Below are 19,495 nucleotides of genomic sequence, written 5' to 3'. Positions count from 1 at the left end.
GCCACGCAGGGCTGAGCAGGAGCTCCCATCACGCCAACCGGAGCTGCTCCCTCAGGGCCTCCCTGCACGGCTCAGGGCATGCCAGCAGCAGCACCGAGGGCCCATTTGCAGCGTGCACGCACGTGAGGTGCCAGCAGGGCAGGAGCCTGCACATCTCGAGTCCAACTGGAGCGTGCAGAGCGGGGTCCCACTCCTCCCGACCCCACAACAACGCCTGCGGGGCACGGGGGCAGCACTCGCGGCTCGCCCCGCTTGGGAAGGAGGCATCAAAACCACAGGGCAGCACCAAACCTGGAAGGGGCAGCTCCTGATTCATTCACAGCTACAAATCTACAGCTCGCCAGGGAACGGAGCACACACAGGCCGTGCGTTTACAGCTTCCCATTTGGAAACACCCAGCGCAGGGCAGCACCAGGAGCCGCTGTGACCAGCAGGACACCGACAGGCTCACGGTCACACTGCGGTGAATCTGCCCCACGGCTCCGTCCCTGCTGCAGCAGTGCCAAGGGAAGAACGTGGAAAGAGCAGAGTGAGAAGCTGCTAACGCCGGGAGCCTGCAGGGCTCAAGCATTGATCACCGCTTGCAGCCCTGCTCCCATGACCTCCCACTTCACACGCGTCTGCGCGGCGTGCAACAATAACAGGGCAGGAACGCTACCCTGAGCTGTGTGGGATAGGAATAAATTTGGGTCTGAAATGAGGGGCATCTGTTCTTTGTAATGACAGACACCAGAGATCTGCATCCGCGAGCCAAAATGAGAGCAATAAATGCATAAAATCGTGGAGAGCCACACTGCCGCATGCATCCAGCCTCTCCTGACGTCAATGAAGTTGTCTATAAGTTAACTAAAACCAGAATTTGACCGTGAATAAATACAGAACTGAATGTGAATTCAATGTAAATTGAACCCTTCTAAGGAGGCTGCATTCTGCTAAAAAGGAAAACACAGGAAATATGAAGGATGAAACCGATTACTCACGAGAAGCTACCATAGGGACAGAATTTCCATCCTTCCTGAAAATAAATCACCAATTGTATACACACCGAGAGCGAATGCAGCTTTTATTAAACAGACAGAAAATAGAAAGCTTTAATATGTGTCCCTAAACTTCTTCTTATAGAGCTAAGAGCTGTAAGACGTACCGTGGTGCTATGGGAAGCAGCATTTCAGCATGCCACGATCCATCACTTCAGAGCGAATGCGCCAGCACGCTGCAGAGCCTGGGAAAGGAGAGCCTGAAAGGAGAGCCTGACCCCAAAGCACTGCTAAGGCACCGAAAAGAAAAATAGGAATCAGCCCACGTGGCTCACCTGGGCAATGTGAAATCACGCGTTAGAGTCCTGAACAAAATGTGGCACGATTGACCAAAGTCCTGCTCATGCCATCATGGAAATATCCCCAGATAAAGGATCCCCAAATCCAGGCTGCTGCGTGTAGCAGAAATGGCAAAACCCTTACATCCAAGCCCCTCTCCTGCGCATTGCCCTGCAGGAGCAGCGCCAGCACTTTGCCCGTTTCGGTGCCTGATCCTCACAGCCCTGGCCGTGAGCAGGAGCAGGTGGCTGCACAAGCTGGTGCCACCACCCCGCTCCCCAGCCTGGCTGTGACCCCGCACGTTTTTCTGCCCAAGGTGAGTCCTGAAAGGCTCGGGGCTGGCGCGGTGACACTTCTCCAGTCCCCTGAGGCCAGAGGACTGCAGGTGTGCATGGATCTCATGCTCCTGTTGGGCTGCAAGAGTTGTGAGCCCCGGCCAGGCACAGCACCCGCGGTGTCCTCTGTGCATGGGTGTCCCCAGCACGGGCTGTGCACCCAGGCAGTGCCCGGCTCAGGGGCTGTCACATCAGCACGGAGCAGGAAGGTGAAGCCTTCCCAGACCCCTCGCCTCTCTTTGTTAAGCAGTAAGAGCAAAGGGATTTCCCCCTGAGAAGCTGCTCAGCCAGGCTAATCCCCAGCGCACGCAGCGCCTGCGAGAAATACTGCGGTGGATGTCGTAAAAGCACCACTCGTAGGAGAGCTGAATGACGATTTTGGACAGAAAAGGAGTTCAAATGCAGGGGGGGAGGAGAGAAAAGAGCCCTGGCGTTTCACAAAAAGAAACGGAGCCAGAGAGACACGCAGTCTGAGGCTGAGAAAAAGGCCATTGTCTGCAATAGCTGTTTGTTAACTCGCTGTCATGGGTGTCTTTTGGGTCTTTTCTTGTCCAGATAGACTCATTTATTAAGTCCATCCAAAAAGTGCTCAGCACTACGAGCTACTCACGAGTCCAGAGGAGGAAGGCTCGGCGCTGGCTTGTTTTTGTGACACAAAAGCAGCCCGGGGCCAGCCGGGACCTCGGCGCGGCCGGAGGAGGGTTTGCAGCAGAGGAAGATTTAGAGAGGGCTCAGGGAACAGATGGCCAGCTGAGAAATCAGGCCTAATTAGGGCGAGATGCTCGTCCCAAAGCGTTAATGGCTGAAGCACAGCAAAATAAGCACCAGGCTGCAGAAACTCTTTGCCCTGCGGTGCTCGCCCGGTAACTGCGACTGACACACTGCCCACCACCACGGGATGTCCCTCTGTGCCATGCCCTAGCTGAGGAAATTACTCTGATTATTCCCTCCTAGCTCAGAAAATCTGAACGGCAATTAAATTAATTAAATAAAATTAAATAAATTAAATAAAGGAAATTAAATTAATTTCCTCTAGAACGCCCCGCTCCATCAGCTCACGGGAGACAGCTTCTACAAATGGGCCCAAACCTTCCTATCACTGAAAGTGTGGGGAGTATCTACAATAACTCCTCCTCGTTTCTCTGCATCTCGCCCATCTCCAACCATTAATTTCCCTAAATTTGCCCTCAGCCACCTGCCCCCCATGCTCCCAGCAGCTGCATTCAGGAGCGGGGCTGTGCTGCTCCTCTCCACTGTACTGCTGCCTCTAGCCAGCGACTGCCAGGAGCTAGGAACCGAGATCTACTGCAGGGCAGAGTCGATGAACAGCTCTCAGGACCATTTTTGGGGGGCTTTGCTGCAGAGAAAGTTTAAGGAATCGAAAAGTTGAAATCAATGTCGTGTGTTGGAACACATTTCAACCCAGTATGAAAGCATTTGCTAGAGGGATTTTCAGAAGGGAGCTCTGCTCTGTGCTGGTACGCGCCGAGCTGCCTCCACCAGCAGTCTCAGCAGTGCTATAATAAAAGTATTAATCAATCAGCTCTTAATTAGGCGTGCTCACACTTTGGCATATATCCCCACATCGCTCTGGTCCGTCGGAGCAGCCCAGCTGTAAGGCCGGGTGATGTCCGAAGGCAGCAGCAGGCTGCCGGAGCCCAGGCACATCCCAGCTTCTTGGACTCCTAAGCTTTTCCAGCCCACGTCCCAAACTAATGACCAGAACGATGATTATTGCTGCTTTTGGGTTGTCACGTCAGTAATGCTGCTGCCTCCAAAGAAATGCGTGGAGGGTTATCAGAGGGAAGCCAGCAGGGACGAGCACTGCTGGGTGTGTTAGGCTGCTCAGCCCAACTTCTCCTTGCTCACTCCTGGAAGTGCCAATGTGCAGGAACTCCTAGAGCCCCGCTCACGAAGCAGAGGGAAGCACAAGGCTCTGCTTATCTATTCCTGATTCAATCGCATCATCTGGCTGGCCGGGTAGGCTGCGCATTGCCTCCCAACTGTGCTGCTCTCACAGACAGCTGTTTGGTGCTCCAGCATTCATCACCGAGCACCCATGGCATTAGCTCAACAATGCAGCCTCCCAAGCAATAAAAAGCCCGGTTTTATCCTCCGTAGGCCAGGAGTTAACCCCAGCTGAGGCACACAGACAAGCAGCGTGATTCATTTTGAACATCTGTGGGCCAGAGCCAGGCTCCCTGACACCGCGCCGTGTTTAGGTTGGTTTTGGACCAGCTCTCCTGGCATCAGGGGACTGACAGCAGTGGCTGAGAGCAGCCTGCCTCGTGGCACTGCTCCCCCCTGTGCCAAACACACTGCCAGCCCTGCTCTGCCTCAAGGAATCAGCCCTCTGCCTGCTCCACGGCCAGCCGTGCTGTGAATAACCTGCGTGCTGATGTGCTGAGTGACTGAGTCTTACCTGGGCAGCCCTGGAAATTATAGGGGAATTGTCCTCGTTTTTGTGTGTAAGCCATTTAAGGAGCACGCCAAGACCCAGCAGAGAGAAAATCCAGAGGTAATATCACCTGCGAGCAAAGGAGCTGCACCGAGTTAGCCAGGGGAGGGTTACGGTCCTGCCATCTCCAAGGGCTGCATCCTCCTGCCACAGGAGATTTGTGGCAGGGACAGACTTTCCCTCAAAAAAAAGGAAAAAGGGAAGAATGAGACCCTTCCACAGTCAGTGGCAACACGGGAAGAAAAACGGGGCTATCCAAGCCAAATATATCTGAGAAACTCTATAAAAGGAGCAGACAACAGCAAATCTTTTCCTCGTCTCCGCAAACGTTACAACAAACCCATAAAGCTGCTGCTGCCAGTGAGAAACACGGCGGGTATTAAATAATTCAGAGCAGCTCCATGCACTCGCAGGTTATTTACTGCTTGGGAATAATTGGGTTTTCTGTTTGTTTGCTTGTTTTACAGACCGTCAGCACATCCTGAGCAGCAGCTGAGGAGGAAAAGCAATCTGCACACCCCCGCTGGTGGTCACCCGGGCAGAGGGCAGCGCGGGCGCCCGTTCCTCCACGCCTGCATCTCGCAGCTCCGTTTTCCTGGATTTCCTCAGGAAACACGGACTGCAGAACTCTGCCCTAAATACTGGCATTTAATACACAGCCTGGCCATTTAATACCCAGCGGGTTTTTTTTTTTCCCAAGCATCTGTCCCTCATGAAGCCGAAGGATTGGCTGTAACTTTGGTGCATTTGGAGCTCTAATATTCTTAAGTTAAAAGGAAAATAACACTCTAATTACAGGGCTGGAAGGCAGGCTCTCCATCCCACATTCTCAGAGAGAAAATCTCCTTTGGTCTGCTGAGGGGTGACTGACTTGGGGAATTTTCTTCTGGCCGCCCCGCACGGCTTGCACGTCGCTGTCACGTTACCAAATCCTGCACAATTCTTGCATTTTGTAAGCATTTTGGTGCTCTATCTGAACGGCACAGCGCGTTGCTTCCCATCAGGATTTCTCCCCACAGTGGTTATTAAACTTGACCTGGGAGAATGTGGGACTGCCTCCTCTTGTCTTTACTTGGAAGCAGTTAATTGATTAGCTGTCAATTAGCATCAAAGGATGGTCTCCATTGTACTCGACCCTTCCACCGCATTTGCAGGATGGTGAGAAGAAAGGGAATACATGAACAAAGCTCTGTGTTGTTTCTGCTATGCATAAATACTGCTAACGGAGCTTATTAAATCTCATTCGAGGTTTTACTGGCTTCTTGATTCATAAATTAATAAAAATTACTCGACATGAACAAGAACAGCTTTTGAGGATTCAGCACATGAAGGCTGGTAACTCCGTGTCTGTGGCCGTGAGGCAGCTCTAGGGAAAGGTGAAGTTCAAATACCGCGTGCATTCAGAAAGGAAAGAGAAGAACCTGGGCTGGGGGCTTTCTCTGTGGGCTATGACAGCCTCAGTCCAGAAGGGAATTTCTCATCACCAGGAACCTGTGCTCCAGGATTTAAACATCATGAAGCCAACCTTTATGCACCCCGTGCTGACCGCAGATGCTCTGCTGCAGTGGGATGTCATTTCTGAGCTCTCCATGCTGCGCACCAAGGAACGCTTGCATTGGCTTTTAGACTGCTTTAACATCCGAAAAAAAAAACAACATAGGACATAAAAACTTAAATATGTTTTCCAGATGATTTAACGAGTAAGTAAAAAAGCAGTAAAAACCTCTACAGATCCTAAATGGTGTACGACTGAGACTCCAAGCAGAATGGCTGTGCATGTAGCGTACCCTCCATGCAACGTGGGGCTGCCACGGGCCAGAGGCTCTGGGAGGCCTTCGGAAGAGATGCTGCATACTGATGTGCAAGTTTTATGCTCTCGTGTAGTCTGAGGTTGAGCACGTAACAGAAAGTACGTAAGGAATTGTAAAATGCTCTCCAAAGATGTCTGCTCTGGGAGGTTTTTAAGTCTGGTTGTTGCTTTCCCTAAGGCAAAATAAACCGTCTTCTCATTTTACAGGAGCTCATCTATAATGTGCTGCATTCAGAAATAAACAGATGCTTTAAGGAAATAACACCATAAACAACAAGGAGTTGGTTTTGCTTCTAAATTTTCAATTAAATTTGCACTTCCGATGACATGACAGTCACCATCACTCGGCTAACAACACCAGTTATTACTCTGTCCCTCCTGTCAGACCATCTAGAGATGCTCGTAACTGTGACAAGCAGCGACTATTTCAGTAAAGCCACTATTTAGGGTCTGTCTGAGGCTGAACGTTTAACCCAAAACTTTCAATTCCTTACCAAAAAGAGCCAGGCTACGAAAACACAGTAGTTTTACCCACATTAGAAGCGCTCTGGGGTTAGCAAAAGGCACAGCCCTGACACACGGACGATGCCTGCTCCTGCCAGCTCGCCCCGTGCTCGTGAGCCCTGGAGGCTGCTGCTTTGAGCAGGGCTGCAAATGAAGCCCAGTTCAGTCCTGCTGCTCCCAACCGGGTAGGAGAGAGGACATCTGCCTCTCATTGCGCTGCCCAGCAGCTCGCCATCTGTAAGAAAGAGGCTCGGTTGCAAGCTCATGGGTTCGAACTTTGCTTTTTCTTTTTTTTTATATAATTTATGTAGAAAATGCATTGCTTCAGTGTATTTCAAAGCGTTGACTGTGTGCGTTTCTAGGATGAATCTCCTCTAATTTAAGAACGCAGTGTGTTGTAGATTAAAACTAACAAAAGGCAGACCAAATTCTGCCCTCAACTGCCTCGGTGAAGTTCTTTGAGAGAACTACGGGTATTAATTTCATTTTATGCATCCAGACAAGTGAACAAAAACCATTTGTCCACTCCCGTGACTCAAAGAACTACCACACTTACCGGGAAGACTGTGTTTTGACCGAGCAGGAGGAGCAGAGATCACCTCTGGAGTGCATCAACTCCTCATAAATTTGTCAGATTAGGACAACAGATTAGATTTGCACCTACACACACATAATCACCAGCAGCCCTTGTCGATCTAGGTACAAAGATTTCTTACAAGGTAGTGCCTTTTGCTGCTGTCGCCCCAGCCCCCAGCATGGCCAGGCAGCAAAACTTTAAACAAAGTGTAAGCCCAACTCCTATCCCCCCCCAAGATGCCTTTGTATCACTCTGGGAGTGGGAGAGCCTTTAATGTCACTGGAATCAGGCCCCACGACCCTAATGAAAAGCATCTTTCAGAAACATCAGCGGCATTCAAATTAAAAGCAATGCCCAGCAGATGTTACAAACAAGCCACACATCTCAGACGGCAAAAACCCTCGGAGCAGGGGAGTGACATGCGCTTCAAGGGATCTCCCTGTTTACACAAGGAGTGCTGGCATACACACAGCCTCCGGGCAATCCGAACAACAAAAAAATCCCAAGCAAAGCTCACTCGTGTGTCAGGGCACCTGTACAGCATGAGATGTCGGTGAGCAGAAGGCAAAGCCACAGCGGTGAGGAGCGCATGGGGGTCTCTGTCCCAGCTCCTGATGCTCTGCACTAAACAATATTAAATTAAATAAATGGCACCAAGCCCTCTCCTTCCTGCAGATGGGATGCTGTGGGGGAAACCCTCAAAAACCACAAGGTTTTGACCCCGGTGGTGCAGTCCCAGCAAGAAGAGGAGAGATCTGGGGGCTGAGCACCTCGTGCCTCACCAGCCTGACCACATCCCGTCCCTGCACGCAGAGGGCATTCCTCTGACTCACAGGACGTGTGTGCTGGCTCATGGTAGTCCTACGAGGCTTTATCTCACCCTCCCACCCCCAGCGCCACCAGGCACGGGAGGACACGGGTGGCTGAGAAGCGAAGCCCAAGCCCGCGGGACACGGAGCCCGCAGCCCTCCGGGTGACCTCCTCCTCCCCGGCGAGGGAGCAGGCCACCTCGTAAAAAGGAACGGGCTCTCTTTCATTTCTTACGAGCTGCAGCACTTGGTGACATTTTCCAGAGACCGGAATACAACATAAAAAAAAAGAAAAAGAAAAAAATGGCATCACAGTTACCTGAGATCTGCAAGACTTTACACTGAGCAAAGAGGAGCTGTGAGGTGGGTGTGTGCCTCCCAGGCTGCCACATGCTCCCAAAAGCCCTCTTTTAAACCTTTCCCGTCAGGATGAATTTGTGTTAAACGTTGTCAAATTGCCCTCCTGCTGCTCAGCAGCCCCGCAGGCAGGATCCCTGCCCCCAGCTCGCCCACTGCCCAGGCCCTACGAACACAAACACTTCTCAGCCGCGCTCGCTCACGGCACGTTGGTATTCCTTCAGCCACATTCCCTCCCACAAAGCCAGAAATGCCTTCGAGATAATTCGGGGGAGACTGCTAAGGCAGTTCCTTAGAGTCTGAAGCGCCCCGTTGATGTGAAAGCTCCTCCTGCAGAGCCGTGAGGAGCCCTCCATGTTCCCAACAGCCGTGCTCGAGGTGCCAGCGCGCGGCCTGGCTCCTCCTGACTCCTCCGTGCACTCGTGGCAGTACTAAAATCCACTTCAGGATCCCACATGGGTAGTGAATAACGCTTGATAACGCTTGATAATCTACTGATCTGCTGTTTGAACCACCGCCTAAATCCTCAGTATTACGCCGCACCAGCATCCAGCTCCCGTGAGGAAAGGCAGCGTTGCACACCGAATATTGCGAGCGAGGGATTACGGAAAGTAGCAGGCTCTCCCAACTGCACGAGGGGGAGGCAGCCCGCAGCCAGGCCCCGGGCACCTCGAGCAGCAGCAAGTTGTAAAGCAAAATTAGGCCACTACTAAAAGCTGGAGACTGCAGCTTCTACAGAGATGTGTCCGTGGAGGCAACACGACGCAGCACAAGGTCAACCAGACGAACAGCCCGGCAGGATAAGGGCGGCCACGCTCAAGGCCTTACCCGGTGTTTTGGCTACCCCGATTTCCATGTCAGCAGAAGACGCCCTGCTTTGCAGCACTATCTCTGTGAGAAAAGCTCTGGCTGCAGTAAACAGGCCCCGAACGCCTTGCGAGATGCCGGCCCCGCTGGGACGAGCGGCCTGCGGCACACAGTGAGGGCACTGCTGGGGCAGGGCTGCCTCGGGACGGGGCTTTCCTCCGAGCAATTCCTCACCTGAGCATTCCTGAAAACGGAATAAATCTAAAGAGGGATTTTTGTCAGTGCTCAGAGGGGAAGGTTTTCTGTTTTGCCTGTATTTTCTGAGGCGCATGTTTCGGCACAGCAGCAGAAACTGGGGGAACGTACCCACACAAGCCTGTAGGATAATCTTAGCAGTATTACACCAGGTCTCTGGCTCCATGCAGACACCTCCGCGTGCTTATTTATGTGTACTCCCTGCGTGGTTTCAACACAAGAGCCGTGTTTTGTACCAGAAACACGAGGAATACTCTGCCTCTGTGGGTTACCACACCTCGAGGATCCTGGAGCCCCTGAGAGCAACCTGGTTTTAATGGAGAATTAATTCACTGAACACCTTGCAGGCACATCAGGATAATTTTCTCTCCACTGGCTAAACAGAACAGCGAATTCACCTTTGACAAAGATCCTCCTTCAGAAACAAACGCTAGCAAAAACAAATAAACAGCTTTGAGCTTTCTAAGCACAAGTCCTTTTCTTCCCTGGCTGTACATCTTCTTGCCTCTTCGAGCCGTGCAAGTCCCGTGCCAGCGATGAACTTCACGCTTGACCAGCCTTTGGCTCCCTCCTGTTTGTGGCTATCTGAGCTGCTCATCTTAACAGAAAACGCGGCGTGCTCTCCATCCACCGACTGCCAGCTGTAATCGGGGCCGCATCTGAGGATGCAGGAGCAGTATCAGCATGTGAAAACTGCGAGCTGGTTTTCCTGCCCCGCTCCGTGAACAACAAAGTCATTTGCATCACCCTTGCTGACCAAGGATCCTGCCGCTGCTGAGCACAAAAGGCTCACGTAAATTCTTGCACAAGTCCTGTTATATTTTAATTGAAGCACTTCACCTGCTGCCAAAATCCTCCTCAGGACAGAGGAAGCCCACCTGCACACCGGGCTGAGCAGCAGGCTGGGGTTAGAGGTGCACACAGCTGTGTTTCGGGCAGGATTTCTGCTGGTCCCGCAGCAAGCAGTGGCAGGACAGCCGCCACTCATCCAACAGCAGAGAAATCACCCTTGAATACCTATTCCAGGCATTACAGTTTCTCATATAAAAGTGCATTTTCAAAACAAAAAGAAAAGCACTTTCCCCCAGTGTTTCGAGTACGCCGTTCATGCACTCAGCCATCTCCAGATTAAAGAAGAGATTTGTCTTTCTTCTACTGAGAGAAAACGCAGAACTAATTCCCAAGGCAAGATGATTCCTTAGACCCTCACGACCTCCTTTCATCTTCCTTTTCTTTCCTTTACCAAGACCCAGCAGAGCTTTGATAGTGCCTCTGCTCGGTGCTGCCCCAGCGAGCTGCCTGGGGATGAACGTACCTCCTCCTCACACCCTAATCCAAACCCACAGCTCAGCCACTTCTGAAATATGGCTTGCTGGCATGAAAAAAGCACGTTTCACTTCATACACAGGTACATACACACAGAGGGACCAAAAGTGACACCTCACCTGCAGAATACAGCTGAAAATGAAGAATGGGAGCAGGAGGTAAGAAGCAAGCAAAACCTCGGGAGATGATAAAAGGAGATTTGTAAATACATCAAAGAGAAACGATGCCCTAAAATGCCAGAAAGTAAACAAACTAAAGCGCTGCTCTTCGACTTCTGGGTAGCTGAGGGAGACAAATGAAAGGCTTTAAAGGGAAGCTCATATGGGTCTGCAAAGGTGACTTCAAAGAGCCAAATGCCAGCTGCCAGGTCCCAAATCACCACGCTAGCTGGAGAGGCACAGCGGGCTTCCCAATGTGTCCAACACATGTTCACGGGGGGAGGCAGTGAGGATTTCCATTTCATTTTCCCGCTGGTTACAGCAAGCGCTGGGCAGTTGGGAGACATTTACTTCTAATCTCTCTCCTGCTGCTCGGTTCTGGGGGCTCGTGGCAATTCCAGCTTTATTTTTCAAGAAGATGACGACGATAGCTCTCACCCCGTGTCTTCCCACTGCGGCACAGCAAGGCTTGGAGAAAGAGCCACAGGTGAAAAACGCTGCAAAGCACAGAGCTCGTGTTTTATTTAACAAAAAGAACGACGTGCATTTACCGTACTTGGATATTCATTTAGATGATCAAGAGAACAGGCGTTTGTACTTGAAGCTCGGAAGGGAGCAGAGCTGCGTTTCCACAGCTCCACGCCCCCCTGCCACGCGCAGGGAGAGGCTCAGTGCAGGGATGTGACAACCCCCAGACCAGTTCACTGCAAGGCAACGCGATTTTTAGAGAAACCAGATTTGCGACAGCTCCTTGGAGTGATCCATAAGCTAGATGTGAGCACAGAGGGATTGAAATTATTACCAAATTCTTCCCGGCCTAACCCGCAGCCCGTGTTACGAACCATCATTACGCCACACTTGCTTCTTCAGCCTCCCTGAAGAGCTTTGGTAGCTGTGCCATTGAGCAGCACCTCGTGCAAACGCACCGACAGACAAATCTCCCTCCGTTTGTAGGGGATGCCATGCCCCACGATGCTCAATATAGGGCAGACTGGGGATGCCTGCTTTAGGGCCAGCTCCCCTCTGAAGCTCACGCTGCTCCAGATGCCCCCTGGCCACCACATCCCATTTCGGTGCCCGGTGTCCTGCCTGGCTCCGAGGGTGCAACGCGGCCACCGACAGGGCAGCGCTGGGTTATTGTGGCTGAGCACAGACAAACAGCAGGGATCTACCGAACCAGCACGAGGCTGCAGCTCCGCAGAGGCTCCCGTACACACACACAGCATCAAAGCTCCCTCTGGGCCACACCGCGAGTTCAATATTTGTGATAGCAGCTCGTTTCGTCTCCTGCGTTTGCGAGGCTCGCAGAGCAGGGCAGAAAGCCCTTTGAAGCACTCCCAAACGCACTAAATTATTGGGAATGTTTGTCCGAAAAGCGCTCAGCACGCTCCACGGGGCCATCCCCATCCCTCCCAGGCCTCTGAGGAGGGAGGCAGGACGGCAGGAGGAGGAGAGGGACGTGCCAGAACATCGGATGGGTGAACAACCAGAATTTCTGGATTCAACCATTTGCTTCTTCGCGTTAATTACTGGCTTCTGAAAGGCTTCAGAAACGTTGCCAATTTGTGCAACCCTCTATTCTTCGCTTTTGGCCTCCACTATACAGTCATTTTGGAGACAAACAAGTAACAGATGTACAATCTATATTCTCCCCAAGTCCTTTTATAGTAAAATGACTTCTGGCCAGATAATGTGTATTTAAAAAGAAGGAAAAAAAAAAAAAAAAGAAAACAACAACAACAATTCCTGTGCTTTCAGATATCTCCCACAACACCCAAACACGCCCCAGAAGGACTGAGACTCCTTCCCAGCCTCCTGGAGGCCTCAACCATCTCCCAGCGGGACCGATTTGCGGCCAAAGCAGAGCACTGCGTTGAGTCCCACCACCTCCACGACAGCCTGGCGGCGGTGGCTGGGGCATCCTCCTATGAATGCTTCCAAAAAAAAAAGCAGAAAAGCACAGCAGAAGGGTGTCCAAGAGCACAGCCATCGGTGACGGTGCTCCCAGCTGAATCCCAGCCCCAGTTGGCACCGGGCAGCCCTGGTAGATGGACGGGCAGCTGGCAGGGTGCTGGTAAGGGTGTCCCCGTGTGCCTCGCCGTGCTCCAGCTGCAGGACGGCCGGGCAGGCGCTGTGCCAGCCCTGCAGTCACCCCGGAGAGCTGCAGGGCAGAGTCCTGGGGGTCCACGCTCCTCTGAAGGCCATTCAGCGCCGACACAATGCGGCTATTGTGCTGCCTTCTGAATATCCTCCCCAAATATATGTTTAAAGATGCACGGCTACAGAAGACAAGCACTTGTTTTGTCAGAGATCCCACGGCAGATTGAAAACCAACACGCAGCTAATTTCTCCAGCATGTTAGTTACGACAGAGCGCGGGCGAGCTATACATTATCCAAGCCTTTATGCAAGGAAGCGGCGGGGCAAGGCAGGAAGGCGCTATTTTAGGAGGAGACGGTGCCTGGGACAAATTAATGCTTGCCTTCTCCAACACACCACGCGTTCTGCTGTGCATCTAGAGCTATAGCACTAGAAAGCCGATGATCGAGGCCGAAACAACCGGGGCGAGGGAAACCAGGCTCAGTTAAAGCAGGGCAGCCCGTCACGTAGCTGCCTGCACACCCCGGAGCTAAAACCCTGCTCGTTTTGCCACGCTGACCCCTCAGAATTGAAATGAGCAGGGCCCGAGATTGGGAAATGCCTTTTTTTTCCAGCAGCATCAGCTGAAGGTGTTTCTAGCGGAGAACAGGCTGAGGTGATGCTGGAGCTCTGAAGCGCTCGAGGCTCGGGCTGGATTTCTTTCTAGCACGATTATAAATCACGTTGAAGGAGCTGGTGTCACTCGTTTCCCATCCCAAATTCCCAGATGGCCTCTCCCAAACAAACAAAGAGGAAAACAAACAATAATTCATCTCGGCTTGTCTAAAACGTGGCCACACATCACTCGCTGCAGCAGCCTTCCCCCAGCGATAGCAGCTGCCTCGCAGCCCCGGCCGGGATGCGCCTTTCTCCCTCTTCCTCTCAGGAAGCAGGACGTGTGCTTTGGCTTCCCAGCTGGTTTTGAGGCTCAGTCCTTAGCCACCAAAGCAAATGACCTTCACCTCCGGCCCCGTTCCTTACTCCCCACAAGGAACCAGCGAGCAGTCGCCCCGCTTGCTGCTCCCCCCCTCGGCTCCCTGCACCAGCGAGCGCCGCGGTCCCCGCCATAATGCGCTCCATTCACACGCCTGAGACAGCCCAGATGCTTAAAAATAAACTGCTGCTGAAGAGCGTGGCTGAATTAGCATGTTTTGCATAATTAATTTCATTGTGCTGTGGAGAGCCCTTCAGCTCGTGCTGGGCGCGGGGTCGGGCCGGCAGCTGGGGCGCGGGCAGCGCTGGGTGCCAGCACCCCACCGGGCTGCCACCACGCCGGCTTCGCGGGAAGCCCACCTCGAAAAAGCACAGCAAAGGCCCTGCCGTGTGTTAAATCACTTCAAATTTGCTGTTTCTGTGATTTAAGAGCGTTGTTTGGGAGCTCCCATTCAGCAACTTGATCTCAAAGCGGCTGCTCCAAGCACAGCACCACCACACGCCGCAGCACGGCAAGAAAGAAAAGCAAAACTGAAATCAATTGTGGGGACCTTCCCATTTCTCAAAGGGAGCAAACAATAGGCTGGATTCATTCTTGTTTCTCTGACTTGGATGCAACAGCACTGAGAAATGGGCAGAAACGCTGACAGCCCAAGATTAAAAATGTATTTGGGGGAACTTTGCTTTGGGGGAATTTTGCGTCCGGTAACGCTCCAATGAGCAAACAAAGGATCAGAAAGTGAAGGTCAAAACTTGGTTTCACTTTAGGATGCACTCGAGGCTACAAATAACAATGGGGAAAGGAAAAAAAAAAAAGCAATTCCTGGAGGGTCACTCACCCCCTCGGAGTAAGAGCTGGCTGACTCAGACGACAGATTTACGCCACCTTCCTGGGAAAAGTATTTTATTCAGCAGGTGGAAGCCTGGAAGGGGGAGCAGAGGACAGGCAGGACGTGGCACTGACATCCCACTGCAGCCCTGCACAAGGGCACCGGGGCTGCCCCAGCACCAGGAACACGCTGCCCTCCTGCTGAACAGCCACACGGGCAAAAAGCAGGGCTGGCAGGCAGCGTGCATACCTCCAGGCAGCTGGTTTGCTTTACGGAGGAGCTGGGCTCTTTACAAAGTTCCTTGAATAATTTACAACCTTTGTCAAAAATCCTGGAGAAACGAGAGGTTCCACCAGCTCTGAAGTGGCTGGGGTTATTCTGAACAAATACGTGGGGGAAATCTGGTGTTTGCCTTGGTGATTTTGCTGGATTTGCTGCTCAGGAATGTTTCTGTAGGCTTTAGTTCTGTTTACTCAGCACGGAAAGGTAAAGCATCCTGAAGGGTAAAAAAGCATCCTGAAGGGTAAAGCACACCTGAAACACAGCGACAAGGGCAGCACGTGGTTCTCACCTGGTGTTGTTCTCCTCCTGGAGGTGACAGACCCGCTGTTACCCATCCCTCCTGCCCACCCCACCCCGTCCCCGTGCGCTGCAGTCACCACCAAGTGACACACGCAGCCTGGCAGAATGGGTTCAGAGCTCCGGCACAGCAGCCCAACAAATTCAGGCGATTATTTTACAGGGAAATTCGGCACACACAAAACCATACACACGTGCATCCGCTCTCGAAGCCTCGCAGGTTCCCAGGCGCTGAACTGATTTCAGGAATGCTGAACGCCCACTGGGCTGCCCTCGTGGCTCAGACACCCAACAGAAACAAACCACCCAGCTCTACACAAATATTCCCCTGCGATACCTGGGCAGAACAGCTTGGAAATGCCGTTTACGAGGCAGCCTGACAGATGTTGTACCGTGCAGCAGCTGTCTGCTCCGTGAATTGAACCCGTCACAAACAGCTATTTTTAAACGTGACTTATTCGGTCGTTTCTTCGGGGAAAAGGTATCACTGCTCAAAGCGTTTAAATGAGATCCCGAGGAAAGAGCCCAGAGGCAGGGATCTGTCAGACAGAAGGCAACACATCAGGGCTCTCCAATTTCTGAAATTTCAGTAAACTCCTTTTCCCGAACGCCGCTCCTAAAGCTAATTTAGCGCCTCTCAGCTTCCATCCCATGGCTTTCAGATCCCATAAAAACAAGGCAAACTTTGCCCAATGCAGGAGTAGGGCATCTCAATTGAAACCCATCCCCATAGACTTATGCTCAGTTTGGGAACCACACCAGGGACACCGGTGCCCCACCAGCCCCATCCAAATGGCAGGACCCAAAGAGCACCTTGCAGACCCCCCCTGCAACAAGGCCGCATCCCTTTCCATGATCTGCAGCCCCTAAGCTGTACACATTACCAAACAATGCACGCTGCATCTGATAGAGGATTAGGAAAAAGAATGGAAAACAGCTGGGAACCGTTACAGGCTCTCACCCCCAGCTCACGAATTCCTCAGCAATAGACACCACGCTGCTCCCTCGCCCCGCGTGGAAAACGATGCTTGGCCCAAATCCCTGGTGAAGGAGGGGAATTAGAAGAGGTGCCGAGCAGCAGAGCCCCGTCAGCGGGGACTTTCCAGGCTGGTCCCATGTCCCCAGAGGCAGAGCAGAGCAGAAAGCAGCCCCGTGCCCTCGCTCCGTGCCCCCAGCCCCTCCAACCACCCCTCCGTCCCGCGGGAGCGGGCACAGCGAGCTCTGTGAAACCGACCAGCTCTCGGTGGGGGTAAGAGGATATTTCCTGCTAACCTCCCCGCAGATATGTAATCCGGCAGTCACATTATGTCAATCACAGCTCATTAGGCAACGATTTGCCCTGCCAGCTCCGTCCCGGCCGCTTCCTCCCAACCACGTGTCGTTTGCAAACACGCAGCCCCGCTAGGGGTTCGGAGGAGACCACCCTGCTGCCGGAGCTGCTGCTGCTGCAACGGGGAGCCTGGCTCCTGCCCCAGTGCCTCCCAGCACACCACATCACCCACCATGTCTACAGACACGTAGGGCACCCAAACATGCTGAACAACGGCTTCCCAGTCGATAAATTAGGGCTGGAGACCAGCATTTGGGATTTATGTGCACATATCCTGTGTGTCTGTAGGAGAAAGATGGGAGAAAACGAATCCGAGGCAGCTGAAGAGGAAGGTGGAGCACGGTGAGGGACTGACCCAGCCCACCCTCAGCAATGCCCGTGGCACTGTCACTGCTGAAGGAACACGTCAGCACCGTTAGATTTGAGAGCTTCGCTGACAAACGGTGACCCGGAGCGCTTCTCCCATCGCCTCCTGCAATTTGGGCGCCTCAAACCTCAAAGAGTGAGGCTAACCAAGGAGGCAATAAGATGACTGCGTGTGATTGAAGCAGCCAAACTGCTACAGCAGCGACCTGCCACAAAACGACGGCTGCTAACGACCCAGCAGGCACAAGGCAGCGCACACGTGTACCATCCCCAGGCGCCCTGCTGCTCGTCCACCCGCCGCACAGACCACAGAGCTACTGGAGAAGATGAGGGCAGCATGTTCCAAGTGGAAAAAATAAGGCAGCAGTCAACGTTACAGCACTTATGGTAAAAATGTGACCATCCTGCACGCTCTCCATGGACATGCACGTGGCTCAGAGGGCAGCACCACGAGCGTGGCAAGGCAGGGACCTTCCCCTCACGGCCCCAGGGTTTATGCACAAACAGGGACAGCCAGCTCAGCGTGACGGTCGTGTACCTGCAGGCAGCTTCATCGGCGTCAAAAGTGGTCTTGGAAACCTCATTAGCAGTAATAAAATCAGCACTGCCAGCAAAGCCCTTCAGGATCCCATCGGTGCACGAGGAATGGTTGTGCCAGGCTAAATTCTTAAACCGGAGTGCTGAGAAGGTGAGCTCCAGTCCCGGGAAGTTCAGCATCTCTTTCTTCATACTCATCTCCTGACTAATCCCCTCTCCCTACAGAAATCTCTGGTTTTCCCCAGTCTGCCATTCCTTTCTCATTAATCTCGGCTATTTCACGGCCTGCCCACTGCTGGGGTTTAACCAGCGCCACAGCCATCTCCCCCTCCGCGCTGCAGAGAAAACAAAATAATAACAGCCTTGGAGTTTATCCTTCCACAAACCGGTCAGATATTTCCTGGAAGCTGCAGCAAACCCCAGCCATCCCTCGCTGGTTTCGAGAGCAGGCTAAAGGCAGTTCTCAGCTTGCCGTGCCAGCAGCGGCCCTCCAGCCCCATCTTGCAGCTCCTCCTGCCAGGAGCCGAGCCGGGACCCGACAGAGCGATCCCACAGCGCCTGCAGTGCCATCATTGCCTCCAGCACAGCAGTGACCGCTCCTCCGAGCCCGAACTTGAGCCCACCTCCTGCAAACAGATGCCACCCGCTCCTTGCGAGTGCTTCAAGAAACCACAAGCTCGGTGCTGCTGCCTCCTGTATTCCTGCTCCGTGTGTCTCTCCGGCACTCTGCTGCTTCTCCCTCGCACCGTCCCGGTCGGCAGATCCCCAATTTTTCCTGCTGCTGGCTGTGGATGAGGGTTAAGCCGGGCTCCCCGGGGCAGGACGCGCTGAAGCAGGGCTCGGGGGCTGCAGGCGCGGGGCAAGGGCAGGCGTTTTCCAGTAAACCTCGTCATCGCTCAGCACTTGGCTCGTCGGCGGGGGGTTCCCGGCTGAATAGGCTGATTCTTCCCTCAGACACCATAATCTAATTGGGTCTGAGCAGGACGAAACCCATGCACATAGCGGGGAGCGCCCACCCCGAGCAGCGGCACCGGGGGGCTGCGTGTCCCCGTGCCCATCTCAGGACCCTCTGAGGCAGCTTTTGCGGGGCGTGACGGGCTCGGGGGGTGCCACACACACACATTTACACCCCTTGTGCTGCCCAGCTCCTGCTTTCAAACCAAAAACGAGTTAAGCCCCGGGTGCAGGGCCGTGGAGCTGGGTGCAGGGCGCCCTTTGTGCTCCCCAGGTGCAGCTTTAACCCAGGGGAACCCAAACCACAACCCAAACCCTCCATGTGGCTCGCCACAACCCCGGGGGGGGGGCTCCGGCACCCCCCCCTCGCTCCCCTCCCAGCCTCCCTGCCTCCCCCCTTCCCTTCCCTTCCTTTCCCTTCTTTCCCCTTCCCCTTCTCTCCCTCCCCGCCCCCGGCCGGCCGCGGGCAGACAATGGGGCTCACCAGCACGACGGCGAAGCGCTCCTCCAGCTCTCCGGGCTCGGGCATGGGCAGCTTGAGGGGCGCGCTGTGCGCCCGCAGCTCCGGCTGCTGCGCGTCCACGCTCCCCGCGTTGCCCATGGCGGCGGCGGCCCCGCCGGCCCCTCCGCGCTGCCTCCGCGCTCCGCCGCCGCCGCCGCCGCCGAGCCAGGCGGGCTGGGCGCCCCGCGGTCGCCCTCTAGCACCGCCGGCGGAACGCCATGGCTCGCCGCCCTCGTCCTCGCCCTCCCCCCGGGGCGGGCTCGCTCCTGCTCGGGCTCCGGCTCCTCCGGCCCCGGCTCCCCCGCATGCCGCCCCGCACTCAGCCCCGCTCCCCGCTCCGCTCCGCCCCCGGCCCGCGGCGCGCTGGGACTCGTAGTCCCGCCGAGACCCCCTCAGCCCGCCCCGCCGCCCCCGGCGTCCATCTTACCTCACAAGGGCGGGCCCGCGGGGGTCGCCTCACGCGGCCGTGGGTTGGGGTGTCCTGACAGGAGTTGGGGTGTCCTGACAGGAATTGGGGCGCCCAGACATGGTTTGGGGTGCCCTGACAGGAGTTGGGGTGTCCTGACAGGAGTTGGGGTGCCCTGACAGGAGTTGGGGTGTCCTGACAGGAATTG

At 54.0% G+C, this 19,495-nt stretch overlaps 1 protein-coding gene across 13 annotated transcripts in view; it reads right to left on the bottom strand.

Moving 5' to 3' along the window:
• FMNL2 (formin like 2) overlaps positions 1–19,083 on the bottom strand; it is a 104,202-nt gene extending 85,119 nt beyond the window's left edge. For 6 of the 13 annotated variants that reach the window (XR_004253382.1, XM_032189608.1, XM_032189613.1 and 3 more), the window contains exon 1: positions 18,864–19,082. Coding sequence is in view for 12 of the 13 variants with exons in the window: in XM_032189608.1 (XP_032045499.1) it covers positions 18,864–18,980 (117 nt within the window). In the remaining variant the exon portion in view is untranslated. Of the gene's footprint in view, positions 1–18,863 lie in introns of all 13 variants that reach the window. The other 7 variants (XM_032189615.1, XM_032189617.1, XM_032189620.1 and 4 more) reach the window with 3 other exon arrangements.
• Between the last annotated feature and the right edge of the window lie 412 nt (positions 19,084–19,495).

Source organism: Aythya fuligula, chromosome 6, assembly GCF_009819795.1.
Source record: "Aythya fuligula isolate bAytFul2 chromosome 6, bAytFul2.pri, whole genome shotgun sequence".
NCBI lineage: Eukaryota > Metazoa > Chordata > Aves > Anseriformes > Anatidae > Aythya > Aythya fuligula.
This window is presented reverse-complemented; position numbering and strand designations above follow the sequence as displayed.